General features: G+C 38.0%; 1 protein-coding gene across 1 annotated transcript; it reads right to left on the bottom strand.

Moving 5' to 3' along the window:
• Nucleotides 1-395: 395 nt before the first annotated feature.
• Nucleotides 396-27,200, bottom strand: MTMR6 (myotubularin related protein 6). The gene is made up of 12 exons (XM_072404788.1): nt 27,093-27,200; nt 26,043-26,200; nt 24,424-24,552; nt 23,186-23,320; nt 21,339-21,471; nt 16,464-16,573; nt 16,087-16,212; nt 14,422-14,471; nt 13,408-13,608; nt 10,188-10,322; nt 9,943-10,069; nt 396-8,775 (listed from the first exon to the last, which is right to left on the bottom strand). Exons 2-12 carry the CDS (start codon nt 26,094-26,096, stop codon nt 8,491-8,493), a joined length of 1,485 nt encoding a protein of 494 aa, XP_072260889.1. The 5' UTR covers nt 26,097-26,200; nt 27,093-27,200; the 3' UTR covers nt 396-8,490.
• Between the last annotated feature and the right edge of the window lie 6 nt (nt 27,201-27,206).

Below are 27,206 nucleotides of genomic sequence, written 5' to 3'. Positions count from 1 at the left end.
GCTCTGATGTAACCTGTGCAATAATCTGCACTTTCTGTAGTTTGCCCCTGCAGGGTAAGGCAGTAAAGCATGCAGTGCACTAGGTCCCTATGGGATAATGAGATAGTGCTATGCCCCCATTACTATAAGACTGCCACTCTCAACATTGGGTTTTTTTATTTTATTTATGTTTTAGTTTCCAGTCTAGGTATAGTACAGATCACATTATGTGGATTGTATGTATAAGTCCAAACTCTAATCATGAGCACTACAGCACGTAACCAATTTTTTCAAGTAAATCCACCATGTTATGTTGGATGAGGGAGGGGGTGTCATTGCTGGTGTAGTAATATCACTCTGTACTATGAACACACGTTACACACAGGATGTTTAATTTGCAAAATGATGACAAACACTTCTTAAATTATTGTATATTTTTTATTTGAATTTATTAGGTAAATCGGCCAAACATTTTAAACTTGCTAACCTCACACATTCAATTGGAGCAAATAATATATATTTGTATATTTAGACATACAAAAACAGAAAGATAAACTATGCAGACACAACAGAGGTAGACAACCTTAAATCTGTATGAGACTGCTGAACCATTTCTCTCAATGCATCATGAGAAGGATCTGCAGGAGGTCACCTTTCAGTTCTGACCTGCAGGCTTTATTTAACCATAAAAAATCACAACTTTCTCTCTTGAAAATAAAAAATGAATTTTTAAAAAATGCAAAAGAAAAAAAAGGGTTATAGTAGTGGTGTTATGTTGATTTACATCATATCACTGTGTTTGGTCAACAAAAGATCTCACTGTCTGTGAATGTGCTGGTAAGATGGTTACCTTCACTCCAGAATTGATCTATGCGGACCCAAATTACTGACTTTTTACATCATTATGGGGATTTTGTTAGGCAAAATAAATAATGCAAAAGTGTGTTGGAGAAAAAAAATCTGTAATAAAAAAAATAAAAAGCTTTTGATATATTATACTACAGAAAAGGAAAGTGATATGGATCTCATTTAGAACAGACAAAACATTGTGCATTTGGCACTGACACCCATATTGCAATCTGGAAATCACAACAAAAACAAAAGCTTGGGATTCATTACCAAGTTGGCCTCAGGTCACAGTACAGTATTGAGGAGTGTTATGAGATCAGTACCAATCTCATAAGTATTGAAGACCAACAATAGATACAGCAGGGAGAAGACCTGAGGACGTAGTGTGATGAGCCAGAAGACATATTTAGGGTAGGAATAAAGCAAAAATATAAATCATATAAAACTTACTATCCTTTAAATCAAATCTCTTACCCCAAACCATATTTACCCCCTTATTGTACCCTAAATTGTTATTCTTCAACCTAAACATTTATCCTTAATCTGAATATAACTTTACCATAGCCACAAAGCTATTACTGAAAGTGCTTGGACACTATAAATGAACCAAAGAAAAAAAACAGAAATAAAGTATTGCTACTGACATACAATATGAAACTTAACCTGTACCTGAAATCCAAAACTTACTGAGACCTTTGAAATAAGTCCTATATTCCTAAATAAAACTTACACCAAATCCCCAAGTGATGTCCCCAATAGATTCCCTTATATTTGTTTCTACAAAGTATGCAGTCATAGGTCAAGGTGAAATTCTCATTTAATGCAACAAAAGATTTTTTCATGATTTAGTACATGAGGGACCCTACATAAAAGCATGAGCGAGGCTACTGCCATCTGGGTGACAGCAATGGGTTGCTACTTTACATTAAGCAACCAATGTTCCCACAAATGAAAACTGATCATAAAAGGTCCAGTTCAGTGGGGAGGGTGGTGTGATAAAAGATGGAGGCAAAGTCATCAAGTAATAAAAGAATCATCTACATGTGTAATATGTATCCATCGCTCTGATTCAAGTAAGGAATGTTGGTATAGGTTATGTGTTTGTGACCAAATCAACAGAGATAGCAGGATAGTTTTCTTTAAAACGCATGGACAATATTAACTTTGGATATGTATTTGGCACAATGTTATGTAATAAAGGGGAGGGTTTTTGATCTGTTTGATCCTATATAAAATGTCTAAAGCTGCCAAACTCATCATGTTTAGTTGTTCCCTGCAGCAAAGTTAAAGATAATTCTTCTCCATGTAGAAGTATATGGAAGAAAATCCCTGTAAGTGGATGTGGCAATAAAGTGATTTAAGGTTAAATACAACTTTAAATGTCCTTGGATTGTACTAATATGCAACAGCTATAACTGGTTATTTATCACTAACCAAATCTGATGAATTCATGTGATAATTCATTATAACATTGAATAACATGGTTATGGGTATAATTCTGGTACATTTGGATATGTCATGTTATTATCATATAAAGTAAACTAAAACTTCATCTTTTTGGTGACTCCTTGGTGATGTAAATATTTGTGTGTTTCAAGCGGTAATTGTGTTGAAGAAACATTGTCCTTTGCTTATCTGCACAGTGCAAGAAAAAACAGATGCATTGTGCAGGCAGCTGGTCTGGATAATGGCCGATTTGTGCTCATTGTATGCTGCTCTTAATTCTTTTAGGCAAACAAATACATGAAGTACTGCAGTATGACTTCATAATCGAATTTAAAGAAGAAGAAGAATTATAAATCATGTATTTCTGCATTACATAAGATAAGTGAATATTACCAAACCTATGACCAAACATTACCTATTTCCAGCAACCAGCCTACAGCCATGTTGGCTTTGAAATTAAAACTGAGTGATCTTAGTACTGTACTAGTGCCACTTGTATGCAATGAGTATAGCCATTTGCCATAGATTAATAAACTAATGAACCAGGGGGTAAATATATCGTACTGAAATATATCGTACTGAAAATAAGATAGTAATCTCAGGTTAAAAAAAACTGGACTGGGATACAGAAGGCAAAAATTGGGAGTTATTTTCAGATGTGGTGCTGTGCATATATGGCACAAAAGGCAATAAATGATGATGGGCCCTACATGATGTATAACGTGTGTTCCAATTTCAACAGCATTTCGAGACAAATCAGTGGGCTATTAAGCCTATCCAGTGGCGCTAAACCCATTATAAACTTTTATTCAATTCATATAATATAAATTCACAGCATCCACACACCTCCCAGGGTCAGCGGGAATCCGTTGAGTGTTCCAGGGTTAGCAGAATGCAATTACATTATCAGCACCTTCATGTCCCTGCTGCTACAACAATTACCTGATTTATATTTGTGTCTACTTAGCTCACATTCTTCAATAGTAGACTATGTAATAGATTAATTGTGAGTGCACACAAGTAAATTTTGAATGCTATAGAAAAATCTGATGTAGGTAAACACCTGCAGCAAACTGTACCTATAAACAAAACACAGACAAAATGATTTCTGAATTGCCCTTTGAACGCTTTAGACAAAGCTGGAGTGCCGCTATGTATGTAGTGTGCAGTCTGAGATCTTGGAACCCCCAGATTATGATAAGCGGAATTGTTTTTGAAACATGTCTACTTCTAGCTCTTTTCTGTTTCCTATATTTAGAGGTTCTGAATAAAAAGCATTTATACTTGTGTACAGTTATCAGATTCAATTTACTTTTAAAATATATATGTGACTGGTTATATAGATAGCAAGGACCCCAGCAAATGCTTCAGTTTGGTACTCCCGATGACCCTGTCTGGTAGTTTCAGGATTCTAGCTGCACTGCATTATATAGAGGTCAGGATATGGTAAACGTAGCTGTATTTCTAACATTAGCAGCATTGCAGTCACTGTAACAAGTCATACTGGCCCTCATGTAATATTGTTCTCCTTTAGAACATGTTGCTGTGTTTCCAGTTTTGTTGTACTCTGCAATCATTCCATTGTACATTAAAGCAAAACAATTTAAACAAGTGCAAAATAAGAAAAATCCTAAAAACTATAGTAGCAAATCATGTAAACATAATTGCTTCAGTATGAGCTTTATTTAGTTCAGTAATGCCCAATATCTAAAATACAGATGTGATCTACAAAAATTAACATTTCCTTTACCATTTGAAAGCACATCAGAATTATCAGAATGTCTATCACAGAGAACATCATATAGTTACTGCTTACATCGAAATAGATTGAAATTTAGACACATGTGCTTTAAACACACACTTAAACCATTTTTAACCTAACTTCCCTTTCTTGTCATCTTAAAACCATTGCGCACAGGACAAATACCTTAGTTTATATAATAAGGTAATATTCCTCGTCTTGGTGCAACCGTCACTAGCCCCAGTAAAACTACACCACATCCTTCATTCCCCCAATGTTTCTCCTTTTTTAGTCTACAGTAATGTACTAGAGAAAAGTCATTATGAGCAAACAAATCTGATATGAGTGTCCTCCTTGGAAGATACAATTTCATGGGTATGGTAAAGATATATGAAGAGCACTGCAAACTGCTGTACTGACTACAGATGGAATTGTGAAGACGTCATGGATTTATGATGGTTTTATTGATCATTCACAGTAAAGCAAAGATGATTAATAATTAGGCGAATGAAACTGCCATGCTGGGTTGCTTGTGGCACCTGAGAACCACAGCTGATCGATACATTCTTTCATCAATGGGTTTTCAATTAACAATCTGATAAATAATTATCTGATATTTATGTGATAAAGGGTTGGGAGTTATTTTTTTGAACAACATTTCATCTAGCATCAAAGCATGGTAAGACTCCTCCCCCTGGACAACTAGAAGCAGCTTCCAATGGGTCCTAGTAATTTGTCCCAAAATAAATGTTTTTGGTGTTATATAGGGGGTCACCTCTGACAGGCCTCTGGTGCCTTATATGGTTCCAGGAAGGGTATACATTATAGTGGGACATTCTTCTCATTTCCTCTAGTGCAGCGGTCCCCAACCTGTGGTCGGTCCGGGGCTCTGGCCCGTGCACCCCCCAGGCGGAGTCAGGAGAAGGACCTGCTTGGGGGGCACACCGGCCAGGGCCATGGACCATCTCTTCTATATGCATCGCAGGCTCAGGGCGGTGGGCGGGTTGTGTCTTTGGAGTGGGCGGTTTCTGGCATCATGAGGTCACTCTGGGGGAAGTTTCTTCCCCTTTGAGTGACACACGGCTCCCTGTGCATGCACGGTCCGGATTCCGTAAATTTAGTGGTCCATGATGTCCAAAAGGTTGGGGAGCACTGCTCTAGTGGGTCCCTAGTCCAGCCCTGCTAACAAGCTTGGAGTATAGAACAACCTGTGTCGATTACTCCTATAGTAGTGCCCCTGAACAGTACCAATTATAAAGATATCTGTTCTTTATAATGGAGACTAAGTATTTTTGAGTAATGACCCCCTGCATCCACCTTAAAAATACTTTGTCTACAGAGGGCTCCTCACACACTGAACACATCAACATTAATTGCCAGTAGACAGATACAAAAAAACACATTATTTCTTGAACCAGATTTCTAAACAGCAAATGTTCAAGTTGCCTATATCACATGCATTCTGCTGGAAATGCCCTTTACAGCCTACAGTGCAAATGAGAGCAAAGAGCAATGTCAGTACAGTAACTCATAACAACTAGTCTGCAGATCAGAGATTCTATTTGTTGGCTGCTATATGCCAAGCACAAATCTACAACAGATTAGTAACATCATTGCATCATGAAGTATTGTTTGTTTACTACAAACCTATAGGCTGAATGTTGCTGTCATGAAGCATAAGAGGAAGGCTCAGAGTCTTTACTTCTCTAGCTGCACATTAATCCTGGGACTGTAAATCACCTGCACAGTTTTACTGTATCTGGACTAGTCCTTGACATGGAAATCTTTTCTATGGAATATTTTTCAGTATGGCATCCCTAGAATCAGAGCTGGTAGAACCCTGCACATTTTTGACAATGGAGAACTCGATTATCTATACATAGCAGCATCTGAAATAAACATGCTAATAGCTCACCTATACCTTATTAGTCATGTATGTAATAAAGAAAAGTCAACATATGAAAAAAGCATTAACATCAGTCATTCCGCAACACTCAAACCTTTCTAGGAGCTTCAAGTTTTGTAGTGCAAATGATTCCCTTCAAAAGGAGTAAATGTCGTGTACCTACATCAGTTCTGACCCAGTACACATCAGACACACAGGAAAATAGCAGGCTGTATTTTCTGTATTATAAAAGCTCAGTCTGTATTAATATGCAATCAAAACAATAAACTAATAGATGTGCAGAGGAGCTATGCACACCAGATCCACAGACGTATAAAAAAAAAATAAAAAAAAAACATTGCAACAATTTCCATTGAAGGACGGACAGATGGGGATGTTATCATGGTCAGTATGGAAAAAGCACCCTCTGCATCACCCTATGAAATAATGCATTCTATATGTCATTCCACATGGTCCATGTTTTCAGTTAAATAAGAGCTACATTATGTGGCCAAATGGACAGGAAAGATGGATACAAAGGTTTCTGTCCATCAGACTTACATGAGCTTAATTGGATATCCAACCCCAGTCCCATGGGCATATTTATATATTTGGCACCCTTTGCATCTATAGTGCCTCCACTTTTCTGGTAAGGCTCTCCACAAAGATTTGAAGTGGCCATTTGGCAAAAAGTATTTATTGGGATTTATTTACTGATGCTGCTGGCTCACATTCAGTATTACAATTTACCTCAAAACACTTCAATAGAGTTGAAGCTGGAGCTCTGTGTAAATCACAAGTTCCTCCACACTAGATTTATATCACTGTTGCTTTATAGATCTGGCTTGAATTTATTTTAATTTTGGGGAATGTCCATGAGCTATTGGCCATATAATGTATCTCATGGAGCCAGTGCACCTAAAGGGACTCTAGAGGATCTGCTAAATTTTCTGGAGAATAAAACTAAGGTGTACTTATTGTAGGACAAGAACAAATAATACTCAAATCAGCCTATACAAAAATGCAACTACAGTTTACGTATATCTTTAAAAAAAAATCAGGGGCTTGAAAGAACTAATAATTCTAAAGCTGCAGTACAATGAATGTGATGGATAAATGCAGCAGACTATTGTAGCAAAACTGCTAGGCAGTCAAAGTACCATTTTATTTCTTGGTAGATTGCTACTACTTTATATATATTTTCTTAAAATGCCGAACCACATACGATTTAATCAAACCTATTCAATAAAGCGCTACCAAGTACAATTAATATGTAAAGTACAGTAACCCTCAGCAATCACAAAGATCAGATCTGATTTGGTAACACTAAAGGGAAATTAATTTTTTATAGGATTGCTGTACTTTGTACATAGCATATGTGTTGCTTTATTAAATATGGCTATATGATGTATGCCACTACGAGGTAAATACAATGTCAGATATACTCCATAGATTTGTTAGCCAACTTCTGTTTTAGCCTTAGTTTGATATAATGCATTGCTAATATTTTTATACAGCCTGCCTTTTTTCTGGCATTCTCGATGACATTAAAGAGGTCCTGAGACATATTAAAACAGAAGTATATAGCACTGGTCTGTGTACCTGGGTAAAGGCATGTGTGACTTCCAAGCCAGTCATCAGCATTTTCATACTACTCGCCAGGGGTTTCAACCTTTCCCACCAAGCGCAAAGAGAGACTGAGAAACAGCCTTCAGCCTCAGGGTAATATTTGCAGAATTTGGTGGCTTTAAAAGTAACAGGTCTTCTAACATTCCTTTTTTTGGACAGGACACAAAAGCCAAAAAAGGGGTACATCATATATTCCTTCATGGTGCCAAGGAAAATTGTACAGAGCACTATGGTTTGATATATATGCCTTGGCATTGTGAGGAATTACAATGAATAGAGACAATTACTTTTGGTCTTGTGTGCCTGGTCTTCATAAGCGTTTACAAGCTTTCAAGGCTTTTGCAGTATCGGTACAATTACATCCTCCAAAATATGAACTGAACAGTTTACAAACAGATTAAAGACAAACTAAGCACACTCCGGTGAAAGCTACATGAAGCCCTAAAGACACAAAGAGCATTATGTATGAAAACCTCAAAAAGAGGAACTCTTTTTTTTGTACAGTCCACACCAACCAATCAGCATCAAAATAGCACACAGGCATGAACATTGAAAGGGGTAACTGGTTACTTGTGCAGCGGACACCATTTCACACATACTATGAAGGCCTTTAAATGCTCCATTAGGAAAGTCTGGTTATATATGGAATAAAGATGATCAATGTAAACTCGAGCTACACAGTACAGGCGTCTCCCACTTCTATATAAGTACAAATTCAGAAGCCTAATACCTTCCAAAAATGCAATTTCAGAACCCTGGACTACTTGGATTGGGCAGCATTACCTAACAGGTAAATGACGGCCACTCACAAGGTGGAGCCTTCAGTCCATCTAGCTAAAAAAAAAAGCCCATCTGCATTTTTCTTTCTCTATAGGCAGAGTAGTATTATGACCAATGATAGCTTTTTATGTGCTAGAGGGGACTTAGCGAACACACAAGGCACTTTCAGCACAGTCAGCATCTAACTGACTTTCATTTTGGCAACTCCAAACTCCAGGCTGACTAAGGAGGGCTCCTCTTTGGACAGCTCCTGTGAATATTCAGTATAGCGGTTGTCTTTTGTACTGCTGTCATCAATTGTTTGAACTGGGTCCTGCAGGGGGTGAAGAACTTGTTCCTTTTTGTAACATGGAGACTCTTTCAGTTTGGTAGACTCTGTTGTGGGAGAGCTGATATACTCTGTGGTAGGAAAGCTGATGCAACTGTTTCCTGCATATTCACCTCCTTTGGTAAGATTGTTCATTTTCTGCAAAAAGAATGTTACAGGTGATCATTGACAAGCAGACCCCTAAAAAGTGCCCCCTCAGTGACATAACCCAGTGAATCACTGATCAGTGACAGATTCCCAGCTAAAGATTTCAGTGATACCCAGCCATATCCTTTACTGTGCTGTCAAGCAATAGCTTAGTCCTGCAGATTATATAGGGAAAGCAAGGGTTCCAATACGTAACTCAAGAAACTCCCATTGTCAATAAACAGTAGGATTAGAAGTGTCCAATTTTGTAAAGTGTGACTGCAACAATATTGATCCTACTTATATCTTAGACTATTGGATGCCAACCTTTCGGACCTCACTGACCCCTAAATTCATATTTTAAATTCCGCCCATGCATGGGGAGCTGTGTGTCACTCAAAGAGAAAGAAACTTCCCCCAGAGTGGTGTCATGATGTCAGAACTTGCCCACTCTCCTATGGAGAAGGGGGGGGGGGGCGCACTGGCCAGGTAATATTTCTTGTGGACCACCAGTTGGTGATCACAGTCTTGGACCTCAAACATATCTCCTTTACTTATACACACACATTCCAACTTCAGAGATTTATTGCCAACTAAGCCACTTGCTAAAATCTTGCAGGTCAGGCCAACAAATGCATGTGTTGTATTGTGGACTAATTCTCAGTTTGAGTGTGAAAATGCAAGGGCCCCATCTGGGAGGACTTCAACAAGTGGGTGTGTGAATCAGCGATATCTAGCTAGACCAAGGATGGGTGAATGTAGGACTGGGATAGGAGCTAGGAGGGCTTTGTGGGTATGGAGACCATAGTAAAAGGTGCAGTTACATACGCCAGTTGCTGAAAAATGCTGACTGGACTACATGAATAATCTAACGATGACTGCATAGACCTTTACACTTCTTCTAATCATCTTGGAGACCTAAACCTAAGTGCTTTTATAAACTTCAAGGTGTTAGGAGCTAATGCATGTCTCTTGCCTTCCACACCTTCCCAGTTGCTAGTATTGTCATCCATCACACCAATAAGCTAGCAGGAAATCGTGGGAGAGAAAAAAGGGATAAATTAACTCTCTCTGCCAGAAAGCTTTGGAAGCTTGTATAAAATCTTATAGTAACTGATAGGTGAATTTAAACCTAAAAAACATTAAAAATGCTGTAAAATATGAGAGAGGACTACTTACCAGTTGTAGTTGTTTCAGTTCTTCCTCCAAAACTTTATTTTCAGCATTCATTTTCACAAGTAAATTGGCCACAGACTGTCTGGGATGCAGTGTCAAGTCAAACTGGTGATACATGTTCCTCCAGAATCTGTAAACAAATTACAGAATTAAAGACCATGAAGATAAATATCAGCCAACATACATACACAAACACATATACATACACATACAACATACATACACAACATACAAAGAGATGTGCTTACTTGAAGTTGGAATGGATAGTGTTTGGCTCCAAGATTGGCTGGCTCTTGAGGGAGTTTTGATCAAACAGAGGATTCTCATATTTGCTACTTTCGCCAAGAAGATATGCCCACAATGAGTGTGTCTTCTCCTTTAATCTAAATAAGCAGGATGAAGGGGCTAAAATATTTCAGTGGCATTTGTCATCAATTCTCTTATCTTACTGTCATGGCCATTATTGCTAATATAGCACTGCCTTGGGTTTTCCTATTCTGTGAACAGTGATAGTAAAGACTATACCTACTTGTAAATACAGAATTATAATGAGAGAGTAAAAAAGCAAATGTAGATTTTGTGGACTTTACTATATATCCAATGCTCCTAAATATACATATAGGCACCAGAACAGGATAATCAACAGGCTAAACTAGACAGAAGCCTAGGGTTCAGGTGGTGTTCAAGGAGCCTAGTTGCAACCTTCATGCTCTTCCAATAAACCAGAGGCGTAGTTTATTTTTTTTTAAAGCTGTCATTTCACAAGGAAGGGTGCAGTTGTGTATTGGGAGGGGTGATGTCAGTGAAGACAATGGCAACTGGGCAGCAAGTTTGGGTGCTCTGCCTAAAATGTTGACTAAAATACTCAAATGCTGCATGGGTGCATGGTAAACACCTACAATAGCCCCATTACCCAATACTTCTGCCACTATAAAATAAAGAGCTAGCAAGGCTTAAACAGGCATCTAAAACAAACTCTCGGGCATCACAGAAAGTAGTTTATTTTTTCATAGGCTATCCGTGATTTCATAGACTGTTGTAAACCCTGAGGGACAGATTTACCAAGCTGCCACCCCCAGGCTTGGCCCTGTAATGATTCCTTATGCACCTGAGACACATCGAAAGCTTCCTACATGGCCCAGGGTGGGTCTTGTAGACAACAGAAACTGGTAATGCTTCCTAATTCCTTAAGGATGGCACCTGTGAGCACTCTGTACCCAAAGACCTGCTAAAAGTAAGGTCAGATGATTGGTTGATACAAACAGTTTAGCCCAGAATTCTAGGAAAGTTTTAAAAAGGGGATATTTGTTTAAGTAGATATAACCCCTAAATTAATTTAGTTTGATCAATTTTGATTTGGATTTAATACAAAATAGCTGTATTAAACCCAAAACAAAGTACTCCTTATATATTATATATATATATTTATATTATACATGCTACTGTACCGGTATATTACAGGTTTCTGTATTTTTTATGCACCCTTGTTTTTAACAGATTATTATTTATTATATAGGCTTACAATGTAAAAGAAATTTCCATGCAAATCGAACAGAATTAGAACGCCGGGGGGGTTAAGCAGCAGATCTAAAACTAAAAATGAGTTTTGAAATGACATTTACATGTCAAATACTAAATAAGATTTTAGTGATTAAGTTTACATCTATTAAAACAAACATCTGTATATAATGCAATAACAAAACAATAAAGACATGAATAGGAGCATAGAGGAGACACAGGCTACCGAGAAATATTCTTCAAAGGGACAGGCGGTACTTTAATTTCCTCCTAATCACCACCTAATTAATCAGGAAACCAGCCTGGTTTCCATCAGCTAGGGTGACCTTAATCTGGGACTTTTCTTTAATCCAGAAACATATCGTTTTAGTACATTAACCTAATTACTGCCAATTACCACAACCTAGACTGATGGAGCTTTAATCTGTCTAAACAAAGCGATCCGGCCACTTCGGAAACTCACAAACAAGACATGTTATATAACTAGAACTAATAGCCGGCTGTAATAAAAGCTAGGGCTAGTTACTAAATGGGATAAAATTTGTTAATTATGAAATTACCATAGATAAATAAATTGCCATATACTGTCACTAAAATCTCATATCATTTTAAAAAATTTCATTGTATTTTTTTTTAATATTTGGAAATCTGGGTCTTTCATAAAAAAAATCCCTGATTCTTGCCATGAAAATATCTTCGTTCAGGGTACATTCAGTTTTAGGGTGACAAGGCTCTGCCTTCTAGTTGTGATCCTGCATTATCCCACCGAGCCAGGGGCTGCCAATGGCAATTTTACCATACATCAATGAGGGCATGGTTGTCACCATCATTGTTCTGAGAAATGAAGCCATGAACGAACTGCTATGATAGTTGTTTATACAAACTAATAGGAATGTGCCCATTGTTTAAATCAAGGTTTTCACTGACTACCAATAGTATTTTGGCCTAACCGTAATCCAATAGGTGTGTTTCCACTAAATACCATGGATTCCCTTTCTCCCGCCTGCCATGATTTATAAGTTACACATAGCTCAATGAAAACCCTTATATACTATAGTTCCCACACATATGGTTTGGGGGCCTGCAATCATAACAACAAGCAATAAAAAATAGTGAATCCACAATAAAGAAAATAACTAATTGCTAGTTATCCTAATGGTCATGTATAATTGTTCACATGGTTCATTTCTTCTTATTAGTGTATTGCATGTTTATATTATGATGGGGGTTGGATACTATAGGAGGGCCTGTACTAGTATTTGGTCATTTTTATCTTTATTTGTTTGTTTTTTTTCTCCTTCTGTAATGTTATCCAATTTTCTTTAAATAAAACTTTACTACATGAAAAAGAACATAATTTACACACATAACACTTTGTAGTGTTCTCAGCTCATTTACCCATCTCTAGTTATTAACTTTACATTCAAAAGTTTATGTAAACACAAAACTTTTTTTAAAAGGAAAGGTTGGAACCCCTGTCAGGGTTTACTGCTCTCCAGGACTGTTAGATTACCTCCAATTTTATGTTCATGAGACAAACTTACTTGACAGTAAATCAAGAAAATCTGCAATGGGCAATCAGACAAAAAGCTGACAGAGATTCTAGCAAAAAAAAAAAAAATCACTTTTACTTTTTTCTCTGTTGCTGTTGGAGAATTGTATTCACTTCCTGTCCTGGTAAGACAGCCTTTTTACCAGACAGAAAGTGAAGACATTTTTCTGGAGCCTCTATCTGCAATAAAACCTCACTGATAATCCCTCTTCGTTCTATCAAAAATGAATCTTCTTCTTAACTATACTACACTACCGTGAAAGACAATGTTCTGCCACCATTATTGTGTTGGAACATTGCAATGTCACTGCAATTTGTTAAGTTTTGTCAACCACACATCAGGCAGACAAATGACATAACCACAATGCAGACTTGTTTACCCGGGATTTATCACTAACCTTAACTCTTCCCGATCCTTCACACAATTTCCTATGAAGTTTCCAAACTGACAGGAATGTACATGCTCGTGTATGTGGAGAAGGAATGCTTCATTAAACTCAAAGGCTCCTGGAAATTGCTCAGTCAGATGCCAGACACACTCTAAAAACTGAGTAAACACAGGGGAAACCTCTTTTGGATCTCCGTCTAATTGCCCACATCTGAAAAAAAAATAGATAAAAGTATTTTATTACCTAAAACTAACAGATCCCTTGTTAAATGCAATACGTTCATTATATCTATCTGGAGGAGCTGCCATTTCTAACTATCAGAAAGAGGCCATGGAGGTAAAATCTCTTCATACAGCTCCAAGTTAGACAATAAGTATAACTCCAATAATATTAAGTATAAGTTATACAAAAAGAGTATTAGGCTACGTGCACACGCCAGATGATTCTCGTCTGATAATCGCCTCAGGGCTGCTATCAGACGGGAATCTGGAATGTGTACGGTGCTCATCAGATGTCGTTCATGGCTCTGCCCTGCCCTGTGAAAGATCCTTTCCAATGACAATTGGTCTGTGTGCCTTATAAATTAACAAAAATCATTTATAGATCACAAAAAATATATAAAAAAATAGATAGGAGGTATTTGGATGGGTGGTGGGGGTAGCTGTTAATGAATATTACATGGGCTTATCAAGTTGCAGTGCCGTTACCATTAATTCTAAATAGCAGCTCAACACACTAAGGCAATGGCAACTCCAATGTACATGCAGTTATATTTTATCAAATAATACCCACTATTTTATAATATGGCTGGTTTCTATAGAAGGAACTACCTCCTCCTTTATCACCACCATAAAGTATGCTTCTCAGAAAAAACAGGCAGTCTTTTTTTGGATGCTTTTGGCAACACCCCCCCCCCCCCCCCCCCCATATGTGATATCTCACGTGTATGAAAAAACAAAAACCTTTTCTTCATTTTGTTTGTAAAATGAAAGCACTTACTGCCCATCTGTAGGCATTACTTACCTGTCAGTGAATTTATGGCCAAATGTTATCCAATCTTTTTCAATTAACACCTAAAAATCAAAACAGCAGAACATTACTATGAAGTTGTTACATAAACTCTAATACAACCAGCTCATTTCTTACATCTGTACACAAACAACTGCCAGAGTTTTTATTCTAATTTATTTTTATTAATTAGGAACCCCATCTGAATACTCATTATATCTGATAGTTTACATTTGTAATTGTAAAGGAGAAGAACCCCAACAAAATACAAAATTCGAGTGTGTCTCTGTGAGAGAAAGCAGAACTGAAGCATGTGTTCCTATTGCTGAGAGAAGTCATCTGATTATAAGGACAAGAACCCACTATGGTAACTGAGTAGCATAAGCCTCCGTGATGGAGGGATAAAATAACACCGGACTAGTAAGAGGAGAATTAAGAATGTCTGGGAAGACTATGGTCAGGGCAGGTGATAGATGAACAATTACTGATGTCACAGGATGAAAACGTCCCTGAGGTTTAGGAACAGAAAGAGGGGGTAACTTTGCAATCTTTTATGTGTGGTTGTATACACAGCTGCTGACACTTTACTCAAATACAGGCACACCTGGACCATGCCAGACCCCTGTGGTCTCCCTGAATAGTAAGGACTTGTATTTAGAGCTTTGGGGTATAATGGGCATCTGGTAATCATGATCACTATACAAACTCCATAGGAAAGCACCCTCCTGAGTTGGGGTCTGGCTCCTAAAAACAAGTACTGCAGGCTCATTGATAGATAATACAGTGTCACAAAGTGGATCATTCTTCAAAGTATTTTGTCACTAACCTGGTTATCATTTGATGACATTGTAAAGAAGCAAAGACTGCCCATTTATGATATACTGTTTATACTCCTATGTATGCAGAAAGGGCCTAATGACATTTCCCCTTGTTATAGATCACACATACTGCTTGTATTTAACAACCATGTCTTGCTTTTTATGAAGACAGATTGCAGGTTTCTGACTCTTGTTAGCTGCTTAGCCATAATAAGATATAACAAGTGTCAGTGTATAAAAAAAAAAAAAAAAGAAAACAGCATTAAGTCTGCTAATGTACTCAGAAACCCTATAGTGTTATGAGAGCAGTATGTCATCATGACCCCAGTTGTTTAAAGCAGATTTACACTCTAGTTGGATGACTCTTAGATCAACTGTTAGGCTTTTCTATTTTTTTTTTAATGAAATTCTTCCTCTTATAGCCACCTTCTGTCTACAAGCACATTATTAGGTTTGTACCCGCATTCTGATGGGTTGTCAAAGCTGCCCGTTGCCCATAAGACATTGCAGAAAAAAAATGATAGAAGTTTGTCCTGCTAGGAAGGGCAAGAACCTTAATAGCAGAATCACCAGGTTGGTTTTTACATATACAAGTGCAGATTTAAAATGTGTGTTGTAGTACATTGCAGAAAAAAATGCATTGCGCTACTTTTGCCTTGCTTACCACAACACAAGGGTTTTTAATGGCCTCTGAAGGATAAATATTAAATAGTCGTCATTTCTCAAGCTCATGTTTCTGAAAAGTGTGATACACCGGCTGGTCAGAGGAGCAAATGCCAAGGTAACTGACTGCCAGGGTGTCTGCCAAGTAACTTTTTTGGGAAGTAATGACATCATTGACAGAATAAATAGCTGGACTAACCATGAAGCCTTTGATGGTTCTGTAGAATGGATCTATCAATAATGATCCCAGCGAACAGACTTGTGATGTGCGGTCCCAGCCATCAGAACAATGGACTAGTACACTGGTATTCTCCTCGTATATAGCCTAAAACACAAAATCACACTGCTTTATTAACATTGAGTAAAGAATATATTATTCCCAATTACACTGCACAAAATTCACATTTTATTTGCTTCAGCTATTTGAGATGAAATATACCATTTTGCATATAGGTGAAGCCATAATGGGCATATTGGTACCCTGTATGGGGCAGAGCCCCGTACCTTTTTGTTTGAAAATCAAATGAATACAGCCACCTACATGATAACATATTGAGGTGATAATAATCTGTGTACCTTGGCTAAGCAGACGGAGGCATCCAGCACTGCTTTGATGTGGCGAAGCCATCCACTGTTCTCTAGGCCATTCAAAAAATCACTCACAGAGAGGTTTTTAGATCCACAAACTGAAAAAATGTAAAATTTAGTTATAGTATTATTCCTGTTAAAAAGAAAAACGTAACAGTAACAAAGATATTGAAGAGAGAACGCAGCATCTGTCCAACCACATGCTGGTTTTTCTTTAGCCTTTTTAGTCTCTATATATATATATATATATATATATATATATATATATATATATATATATATATATATATATATATATATATATATATATATATATCTATGTTTGTCCCTAACACATTTCAATCCACTTTAACTTGACTGCTGGTCATACTGATCCTGAGATCATAGACTTTTCAGCCTGAAAGCCTATCATGCAAATTGACAGAGATAATCCTACCTGAACAAGAAACCCAATCACCAGAAGAAAGCCCAGCAAATCCTGGCTCTCTCCAGAGTGAAAGAGGTAGAAACAAGTTCCTAAAAATGTTAGATATACAGTGACACCTGTACTTAAAATATGGAAATGGTCTTTTGTGATTGTTTCCAGTGACATATGAATAAACAAGCACTGTACACACTCTGTTCTTTAGGTGAAAGCAGGCAGCACCCCATTATCCTCTCCCCCAAGCACAGCAATCATTCCTCATCAGTCATTTATCGTTGGGGGGGGTTACCGTACAAATGTCAGATTTTCGTCAGAGATGAGCACCACCTTTTATCTCGGTTTATCTCACAATAATCAGGTGTGTGTTTGAAGCTTTAGACTTAAGCTAAATACACACGTGCAATATTTGTCATTGAAAAGGATCTTTCATGATCCTTTCCAACGACTAAGGACTGCACAATGCATGAAGGAGTGTTGTACATTCAACTCTGTTCTGCTATATAGAGAGGGGAGGGGGAGAGTGACAGAGCAGCACTCTTCTGTGCGCGCTCCTCCTTCACTTCCATTATGATCATCCATCGTTCATCGTCCGTGGATCCGCCAGGACGGTTGTTCGGAGGATGGACGACGGGCACTTTACATACGCCAGATAATCGTCTCAGGGCCGATATCGGACGAGAACCATTGGATGTGTGTACCCTGCCTTAGCTGCAGAGTCTATATAGCAGGGGTCCCCAGCCCCCGGTCCAGGGCTCTGGCTAGTGCATCCCCCAGCGAGGTCAGGAGAAGGAACTCAATGGTAGGATGCACTGGCCAGAGCCGTGGACCATGTCTCCGGTACGCATCGCAGGCTCAGGGCCGTGAGCGGGATTGTGTCCACAGACTCTCCCATCACAGGTCCGGCATTAAGAAGAAGAAGTTTCTCTGACTGACACGTGGCTCTTCGCACATGTGTGGTCCAGAGCCTGTGAGTTTAGTGGTCCGTGACCTCCAAAAGGTTGGGGACCACTGCTATATAGACTATAACTCACATATAAATCTGAACTCATAATCTAGGAAGGTAGATTGCATCTAAAAAGCATCACTGATGGCTTTTGGGTATGGTAGTTTTCAAATCCTCACAAATCTGAGGATTCACATATTTAGTATCTATTCCACACAAGATCATCTGTTATATTTCATATGTGAAGAGATTTATTGTGTTTGAGTAATTTAAATTTTACTTAAGTATATTTTTACTGTAATTCCCACCAGGGAATATTTTAGGTCCATGTGTTTTATTAGCAGTAATTGATTCCCACCAGGGAATGTTTGAGAAAATGTCAGATTCCCTGGTTTATAAATAGAGCCCTATGAGTTGAAACAAATGCATGAAAAAAAATTTTGGTTTGCACAGGAAGAACAGATCTATAAGTTGTATATTATATTAAAAGTCCTACTGGTCAGCATGTTTAACAATAATGAGCAACACTGCTCAGTTGCAACGTGGCTGAACACCAGGGATCACTCATATAACCCTACCAAGCCAATCTTTTGAATGCTCATATACCCCATACAAACGTTTTCATCTGTTCCACCATAAGATTCACTTTATCACAGTTATTACAGTGATCCCTTATAAATGAGATCCCATGACCCTAACCACAGATTCCTACATTTAACTTAACGTGTACGCATATTCTTCCTTCAAATTCCTGATAACCCAAACCATCGAGTTGTTGTTTGTCTCTCATAACCCTCTGAGGAAGCCCATTGGGCAAAACGCGTTGGGTTTGAGACATGCCTCCTGACTCTCATTGCTTACGTTTGAGATACTACTCCTATACTACAAGTTTATGTAGGAAATCTATGTCTAGCTACCATGTGCTTTGACAACAAATTTGAGACTCTTTCCTCCCCCCACCTTATAACTTTATTGTTAACCAACTATTTGATTGAAAGGGTGGTCTAATGTTGTTTGACTATTGAATCCTTGTGCATTATCTATTATCTATTATCAATTTATAGGCTAAGTACGCATACCTGGGATTTGGCACTAACTAGGGAAATTTTTCAGATTAGCCACACACACACTCTTAATTTACAATGAGTAAAACTACCTTGAACTATATTCTTTGGATTTGTGAATCTGCTCTAAAACATCACATTTTTTATTAAGTTTGACTATATGTTGGCATGAGGTGGACTAAGGCTTTGGCCCTTTATTTATATCAACATGAGGTTCTTTGAAACTTATTAATGAAGCAAGTGGTACATATCATTCTCCAATGGTTAATGTTCAACCATTAATCTTACTCACACAAGGAAACAAATATATGGGGCCACAGAAATTACAAGCTAATTATTTCAAAGTCTTCACAGTTTGTTCAAGGACAAGAGATAAGCGGCCTGCTTTCTCTGCTCACAATATTTTGGCAATGGAATTCAAGTACAATAATACATAATATTATAAAAATAAAATAAAAAGAAATATAATAGTATGAATAATAATAAGGATACACAGAAAAATAAAATATATTGCACATAATAAATAGTGGATACATTTTTTCCCATTGCTCTATTCCAAAATGTTCTGAAAAAAGATACACTTCTGGTAACATTAAATTATTACAAAATCCTGCATACATTGTATATTTGTTATTTCTAAACTCCACCGCAGTTATCTTTCAAACATGTCTTAGCCAAGTATACACTGACCTCTAGTGGATACTACATGACTTGCAATTATTATTAAACATAATTTATAACGCCAACATACTACGCAGCACTGTACATTAAATAGGGATGAAATCTTGCTTATTATAAACTGTAATAAATCCCTACAATAGGTAAGGCAGATTATAAGTTAAATGTATTTAAAAAAAAGTTTAATAAAAAGTTATTTTTAAGACATGTGCAAGTCTCCTTTATCATAAATGCTCCTAACTGCCAGTCAGCACTCTTACCCTGTGTACACCGAGTTGTGCATGGTGATCTTAGACACATGCACAAATTTTACCTTATCCCAGTCCAGCCAAACCAAAGGCCTTGCTTGGAAAAGACAGTTGAATATGCAATTCAGGAGAAGCTGTGTTGCAGCACCGAATAGGATCATTGTGCAAGCATAGTGTCATAAGGTACAAATATTCTTACACTTCCATAAAAGCTCACCCACATCCATAGACTTTAGTTCTGTTTTATTATTTTCTATCATACAAATTCTCTTTTGTTTCATTGTTAATATAACATTTTTTAACAACGTTGTCATGAAGTGGGTGAAAGTAAAACAGCAGGAAGTAGCAATTGCCTAAAATGCCGACCTGCAAGGTTTAAAACTATTTGGTTTGTACGGTTGTAAAACTTTATGGGCATGAAAAGAATGTGTGTACAGGTTAGGTATTTTATTTATTATTTTCCTTGTACTCTTACCACTAAAGTTCACCATGAATGAATCAAAACTTCTCTACTAACTTCTTAATAGTAGAATTCTATTATGTGATGCGTTATATCATTTTGTTTAATTTTTAGGACAAGGGATACATATTCACATTGCAATCACAATACAGGTAGTCCGAGGGTTACATATGAGATAGGGACTGTAGGTTTGTTCTTAAGTAGAATTTGTATGTAAGTCAGAACAGGTACATTATTTTAATAAATGCAATTAGGACAGATGTTTGTCTCAACATATTATTACGCAGTGAGGTGTCAGTTTCTGTATAAAAGGATCAAAGAAGGAAACAGCTTTTAGTTCCTGCCACAGAGTAAGTACAGGATCTTGGCATTTTGGAAATACAGTGGTACCTTGGTATAAGTCCGCTTTGGAATAAGTCCAACTTGGTATACGTCCTGTTTGGACACGAAAAATATTGCTTGGTATACAACCTTTGCTTGGTATACAACCTTTGTGCTAGAACTTGTATGGGTCAAAATGAGTCATAACACCGCGCACTACCCTTATTTACCTCTTTTGAGACAAAGCCACAACTGCCCACGAGCGTCAGTAAGCCAGTTGCCACCATTCAGTGAACAACCCGCGCTATAGCTCTCTGTGAATTACATAACATCTCCTCCTCCTCCATTCTCAGCACCATCCTAGTAGGCACTCAACTCTTCTCAGCAAGGTAAAGTGAGGTTAAATTTTCATTTATTTCATCTAATTGCTTTTGAATTGATGTATTTTGGTATTAAGAAGTGTTTAAATTATTTTATACAGCCCCATCAATGTATATTATGCCAATAACAATAGAATTTTTTTTTCATGGGAAGTGATTAATCATTTTCCTTTTATTTCTTATGGGAAAAATTTGTTTGGTATAAGTCCAAGGATCTGGAACGGATAAAGGACTTATACCAAGGTACCACTGTAGGTGGTATTCCTTGATATTACTTTTAACAGTAAACACAAGTAATTAAAGTGAATAAAATCAGCATGTGAGAAGAGAAAAAAATATACCTACCTTCCAAAAGTTTCTGCAGACTAGATCTCATTACATGAATATTTTCAATTCCAACAAACTGAAATTTAATATTGGAGTAATTGTCTGCGTTCTCGTACCCCTTGCCTGCCGCCCTGTTTGCCATGGCATTCAGCTGCAAATGGTAATGTCATACAAGTTGAATTGTTTTGACAAAAATGTATTTGACCAAAATTTTAATAAACATTTAAGGGAAGCTATAAAACACAGGAAGGCTGTAAAAGGCAATCAGCATAACCACATCTGAAATAATATTGTATGAGAAAAGCCTTGGGTAATATAATTGTTTCTTGACAGCTTTCAGTGCTAGGACAGAATTTCAGGCAAACAGATAAATACACAATTGAAGTACATTTATGGGAACTGTTTTACCGCCAAAAGGACGTATGTCCATCAAGTCCTGAACTCTGAACAGCATAAAAACAGTACAGCCAGCCTGGTGACTGGATTTTTCTTTATAACAACTATACAATAATATTGGGTCTCTTCTTTGCCCCCAGTTTGGGATTTAAAAAAAACAGCAATACCCTATCATTTGCCACGCTTCTTCTTTACTAGTCAGCATGGTTCTTGTCTACACATGTGAATGCAACACATATGTTTGGCTTCTGGTGTGAATTCTTTTCCTCCACCCAGAGCTGCCTTATAGGGAATTACGAGGGTTGCAAACATATTTTAGTTACTTACATGAATTACATCTAAAAACAAATGTACCGTATTTTTCGGACCATAAGACGCACTTTTTTTCCTCCTAAAGTGGGGGGAAAATCAGGGTGCGTCTTATGGTCCGAATGCAGAGGTACAGGGGCATATTTTTTTACTTACCTGTGTCCCCGCCGGTCCCCGGCTGCGCCGATCTCTGCCTGTTCTGTGATCCAGCGTGCGGCATTTGTGCCCGCCCACGAAGGCGGCGCCGATTGATTTGATGAATGCCGATCGGCGGCGCCTTCGTGGGCGGGCACAAGTGCCGCACGCTGGATCTCAGGGGAACACAGGAGGAAAACAGACAGAGGCTGACAGCAGCCAGTGTCTGTGTTCCTCCTCTGTGTTCCCCTGTGTCCCAGCGTGCGGCACTTGTGCCCGCCCACGAAGGCGGCGCCGATTGATTTGATGAATGCCGATCGGCGCCGCCTTCGTGGGCGGGCACAAGTGCCGCACGCTGGATCTCAGGGGAACACAGGAGGAAAACAGACAGAGGCTGACAGCAGCCAGTGTCTGTGTTCCTCCATTGTGTTCCCCTGTGTCCCAGCGTGCGGCACTTGTGCCCGCCCACGAAGGCGGCGCCGATTGATTTGATGAATGCCGATCGGCGGCGCCTTCGTGGGCGGGCACAAGTGCCGCACGCTGGATCTCAGGGCAAATCAAATCAATTTTTTTTTTCTTGTTTTCCCTTGTGCGGAAAACCTGGTGCGTCTTATAGTCCGGAGCGTCTTATGGTCCGAAAAATATGGTAATTATTTGATAATAAATTCATATCTGAATAATTTGCCGTTTTACATATCTAGTGCAAATTCAGTTTTAAGTGAAAGGCAATTGGAAATCTCAAATGTTTCAGCAAATGGTAACCCTGCCTCTTGGTCAGTAAGGTTGGCTATCACATTAGAGTACTAATAAGGAAACTCTGAAGCCAGTAGATGAGCCTAGTTTATTTTTTACAACAATTTATGCAAATGCAAATAAAATATAGTTTCATTTGTTATATCCTTAGATTTAATTTTTGCTTTCCCGAAAGTTTACTTCTGTTTAGACTTGTCATTGTATGCTTGGTATGAATTGGCCATGGATGTTTCCTTTAAGTTAATAAAATATCTAACATTTTGAGGACATACCTTAGGCCTGGTATCCATGACATACATGGACCTACACCCAGGATTAGCTTTACTGATAGACTGCAGCATGTGTTCATCCTCCAAACATCTTGCACTAAAGCCAGACAAAGGCTGACTGCACCTGCAAATGGCTGCCTAAGGAGAAAGAAAAAGGTAGGTAGTTCATTCGAAAATATAATGTAGATTTATGTTGGTCTTAAAGAGGCAAATCTATGACAGAGAACAACAAGTACCCAGTGGTCTGCCTAAAGTCACAAGGATAGAACATGGCACAGTCTGTTCTATAATAAACAGACTGTGTACCATACACAGAAACATGTTTATTACCAACAATTACTCTGGTCATACATACAGCAGTCTTATGAACCTCTTTTAACCAGCTTTTGATTGCAAATGTCATCCCCGACTAGCACTTTTCCTGCCATTTAGATATGAATATGTTGATGGGGAGATGACCAGACCAGTTGCTTCTAAAACTAAAAGTTGGTGTGCAAAGTTTTGTTATGTGTATGTCACCATCTTCATGTTGAGAGTCGCACTGCAATATCATGTTGCCATAGACCTGAATGACATCCTTTTGTACAAGCCATGCTCCCTGTGTAATGTGATTATTGTGCTATTTGAAGCAGCCTGCACAGATATACTTTTCAACTGTGCGGATGACCACACAATAGTAATGGAAGGAAGTTTCATGTTTCCTGAGGCCTAAAGTGCCTTCTGACTCTGCATTTCCTGCACATCTTTCTACAGTTCTCATACTAAATTTATTCACAAATGTGTAAAGGTGAACAGAAGAGAAAACTATAGAAGGGTTTTGTTCACATGAAACCAATTTTGTATTCTCTTACAAGTAGCGGTCTCTGGGAATGCAAAATCTGCTTGTAATTTTAATAACTTTGTTGCTCAACACTAACTAAATTAAACTTAATCAGGTGATATGAAAAGCCCAAGCAGAAAGAATTTTGATTTTGACTAACTGTAAGGATCAAAATTATGCTAAAAACCAACCAAAATCCCCTCCTTTTTGCCATGTATGCAATTCCTGCTGGGAAAAAAGTGGATAAAACTTCTATATAGTGTATAGCTTTAATCTGTTTGTCTGAGGCAGGTTTGAGTCTGCTGCATTGCAAATTGGCAATTCATCTTATTATCTCCATGCAGATGAACAGAAACTATTATCCTCCTGTCAGATTAATGATAAAAAACATTAAGATTCAGCATATGTCACTGATTATTACCTGTGTCTCCTGGTGATAATAGGACAACACTGGGAATCTTCCTTTGCTTCTAAACTTTGAGCTCCCCACAATGATCGGCTTGCTTGCTGTAATTGGCACATAAAGTTCTCGTGGATATGTCTCACACACCTGAAATAGAGAAGACATGGATAGCAAATGTATTAATAAGAGCTTCTTATATTTTTACTGTCTGTGATTTCTGGGATTCCCTTCCTGCTGGGGTTAGTTGTGAGTGGAAATCCATAATAGGGAAACAATGTAAAGTTAACTGGAGGGATTGGACTACTTGAACCTACTAAAAGTGTTTTTTTTGTCTTTGGAGCTTCTTTGGCATTTCCTGAAACATTTCCTGGTGGAAAATCAATTACTGTCATTGAAACACATGAACCTGGAAGATTCTCCACCAGGGAATGCTTTAGGAATTGTCAGATTCATTGCTTTAGAAATAGAACCCTTCATGTCTCTGTAGAAGAAGTTTCTCCTCACTTTCTGTACTGGTGATAATGGACAAAGGACAGAAATTTAGTTCAAAAATCTCTCAAAGACAAATAAAAAAAAAAATAACAGTGATGAGGTTATATCTGTGTTTTTTCTGACTAGCTGGTAAGTGTGAAGGACAATGGTTGTATTATTCAGTGAAAGGCACTGCCCATGTGCAGCTTACTTTAAGAAGCTAGTAATGATAGGATTGGAGAAGTTGCCATTTTTTTCTTGCAGGATTTGGTGCAAAGACAGACTGGAGGTCATCGGCTGCCATTGCGATGTTTTGGGCTTCTGGCTTATCTCTGCATATTGAAATGATGAATTGGATACCTCTCTTTGTACATATTTGTATATGTATTCAATGTAAAGCTCTACAATTAAAGTGGAATTTAGATACACAATTCAAAGTTTTATTTCCAATAGATATTTGATCTCCCCCCATATTTCCAGGCTGGCCAATCCAGATAAAAGAGTTACAGTTCACATCCATTGTTGCATTAGTAGTGTTTTTATACCTCGTTTGATCTTTGCTACTCACACAACACATGGCATTCTGTAATTGGACAAGAAGAGGGGGCCTGAAAACAAAATTAGTGACGCAGTAAATGAGAGCTAGAGATCATATATCCAAAAGAAATACATGTTAGTTAAAATAAAACTATAAATTGTGAAGTACAGAGCAGCAATCATGCATGTTGTGCCCAAATTGTTTAAACAGTGTAGAACTAATTGTTAGGTGTGCTGAAAAATATTTGCATTGAGATTTACTAATTATCTACTTTGTCTAAGCAAGAAACAAGATTTGAACAAGAAAGCTTTGTTTAGGTTCAGACCTGCTTTAAGACTGTGTGGTCTTGCACAGCACCTTGCCAATTGCTTTTACTGCTGACCTGGTTCTTAAAAAAACAGTGTCTGCAGATTTGACAGGTGGTGGCAGAGAGCTGTACTAGTACTCATTGCTGCCCTTATTAATTCTCTATGAAGCTGCCACAGGACGATGCTACTGTGTATGCTACCATATAGTCTCTCCCGCGAGCCAGTGGTTCCCCGGCATTGGGAAGTAGTAAACGCACTACAACTTCAATACCAGTGTGCAGATAGCCTTAAATGATGTGAAATCCAAAATGTGGAATTACCTTGTAATCTCGATTGACATCAGACAGCTGCCAGTAAGAATTAGGGACCCCCATTCGCTGGTACTCATCTTTCAGCTCAATGCACTGCCATCCGAGGATCCGTTCCTTCTCATTTTGTTTGGGGTTATAAGAAAACGCGTAGATATCAACATATCGCACTAAAGGAAATAAATAGGATCAGATCATCACTTAAATACTATGCTAAGGGTTACACTAGATCAGAATTGTATATCAATTTAAAGAGGACTTTTGGTCACATATATATTTTCATAGGTGCAATTACTTTTCACAGAAATCCCAGTACTCCTCCTGAATAGGCATTTATTCACTTTGCTCCCCAGAAGTAACCTTTTCATTCACAAATTATATAAGGTCAGTAATTACTTTTCAGACTGAGCAGTCAGTGACATGACACAGTCATGGAAATGCTGGTGCCTGAACAGTTCCTGCAAGTGTTTAACATTGTAGGAATGCTGCATGCAGCAATATCATGGGTTTGGTAATGTGAAAAAAAGCATTTGGCATGACAATAATTCCAACCTATGCTTTTCTCTTTTGTTTCATCAGGGGTAATATCTCAATAATATAACAATAGACCCCCTCATAATATTTACAGCAACTGTGTACACCCAACAACTATTTGGTGCATTAGAAGCCACAGCAAATCAGAGAGAATCAGAAATTTCCTGCCAGGAAAACATCAAGCATAATTTTGCAGCTTTCGCTCCAGCTTGATTGTCCCTGACCCAGCCCTTTTATTCCCTGGATCAATCATGAAGGTTCAATCACATGCGGGTGTTACCACAGCTCCTTGTTTTTAGGAAGCTATGTATAGCAACCTGGCAGCCCTGCATTGCATAAAGTCTTATAACAATGTCATTGAGTCTGAAATAAGGTACGTAATGAAATTTGAAAGGGTTTATTCAATCATTTCAACAATATGTTGATAAAAGTAAAAGGAGGGGGAATTACTAAAAATTAAGATTTATGTCACCTTTAACGAACAGCGCAGGTACACAAAAAATTGAGTGTGGAGGCAGTACACCTTACCTGGCCTTGACAGCTGCAGCAGAGAGTTGTAAATGTCATGACAGTCCCTCTCTCTGGGAACTATGAAGTGAACTACTCGAAAGTTCTTGCATTGTATGACTAAGGGGCAGCCAG

The sequence above is a fragment of the Pyxicephalus adspersus genome, chromosome 1 (genome assembly GCF_032062135.1).
Source record: "Pyxicephalus adspersus chromosome 1, UCB_Pads_2.0, whole genome shotgun sequence".
In the NCBI taxonomy this organism is placed as follows: domain Eukaryota; kingdom Metazoa; phylum Chordata; class Amphibia; order Anura; family Pyxicephalidae; genus Pyxicephalus; species Pyxicephalus adspersus.
This window is presented reverse-complemented; position numbering and strand designations above follow the sequence as displayed.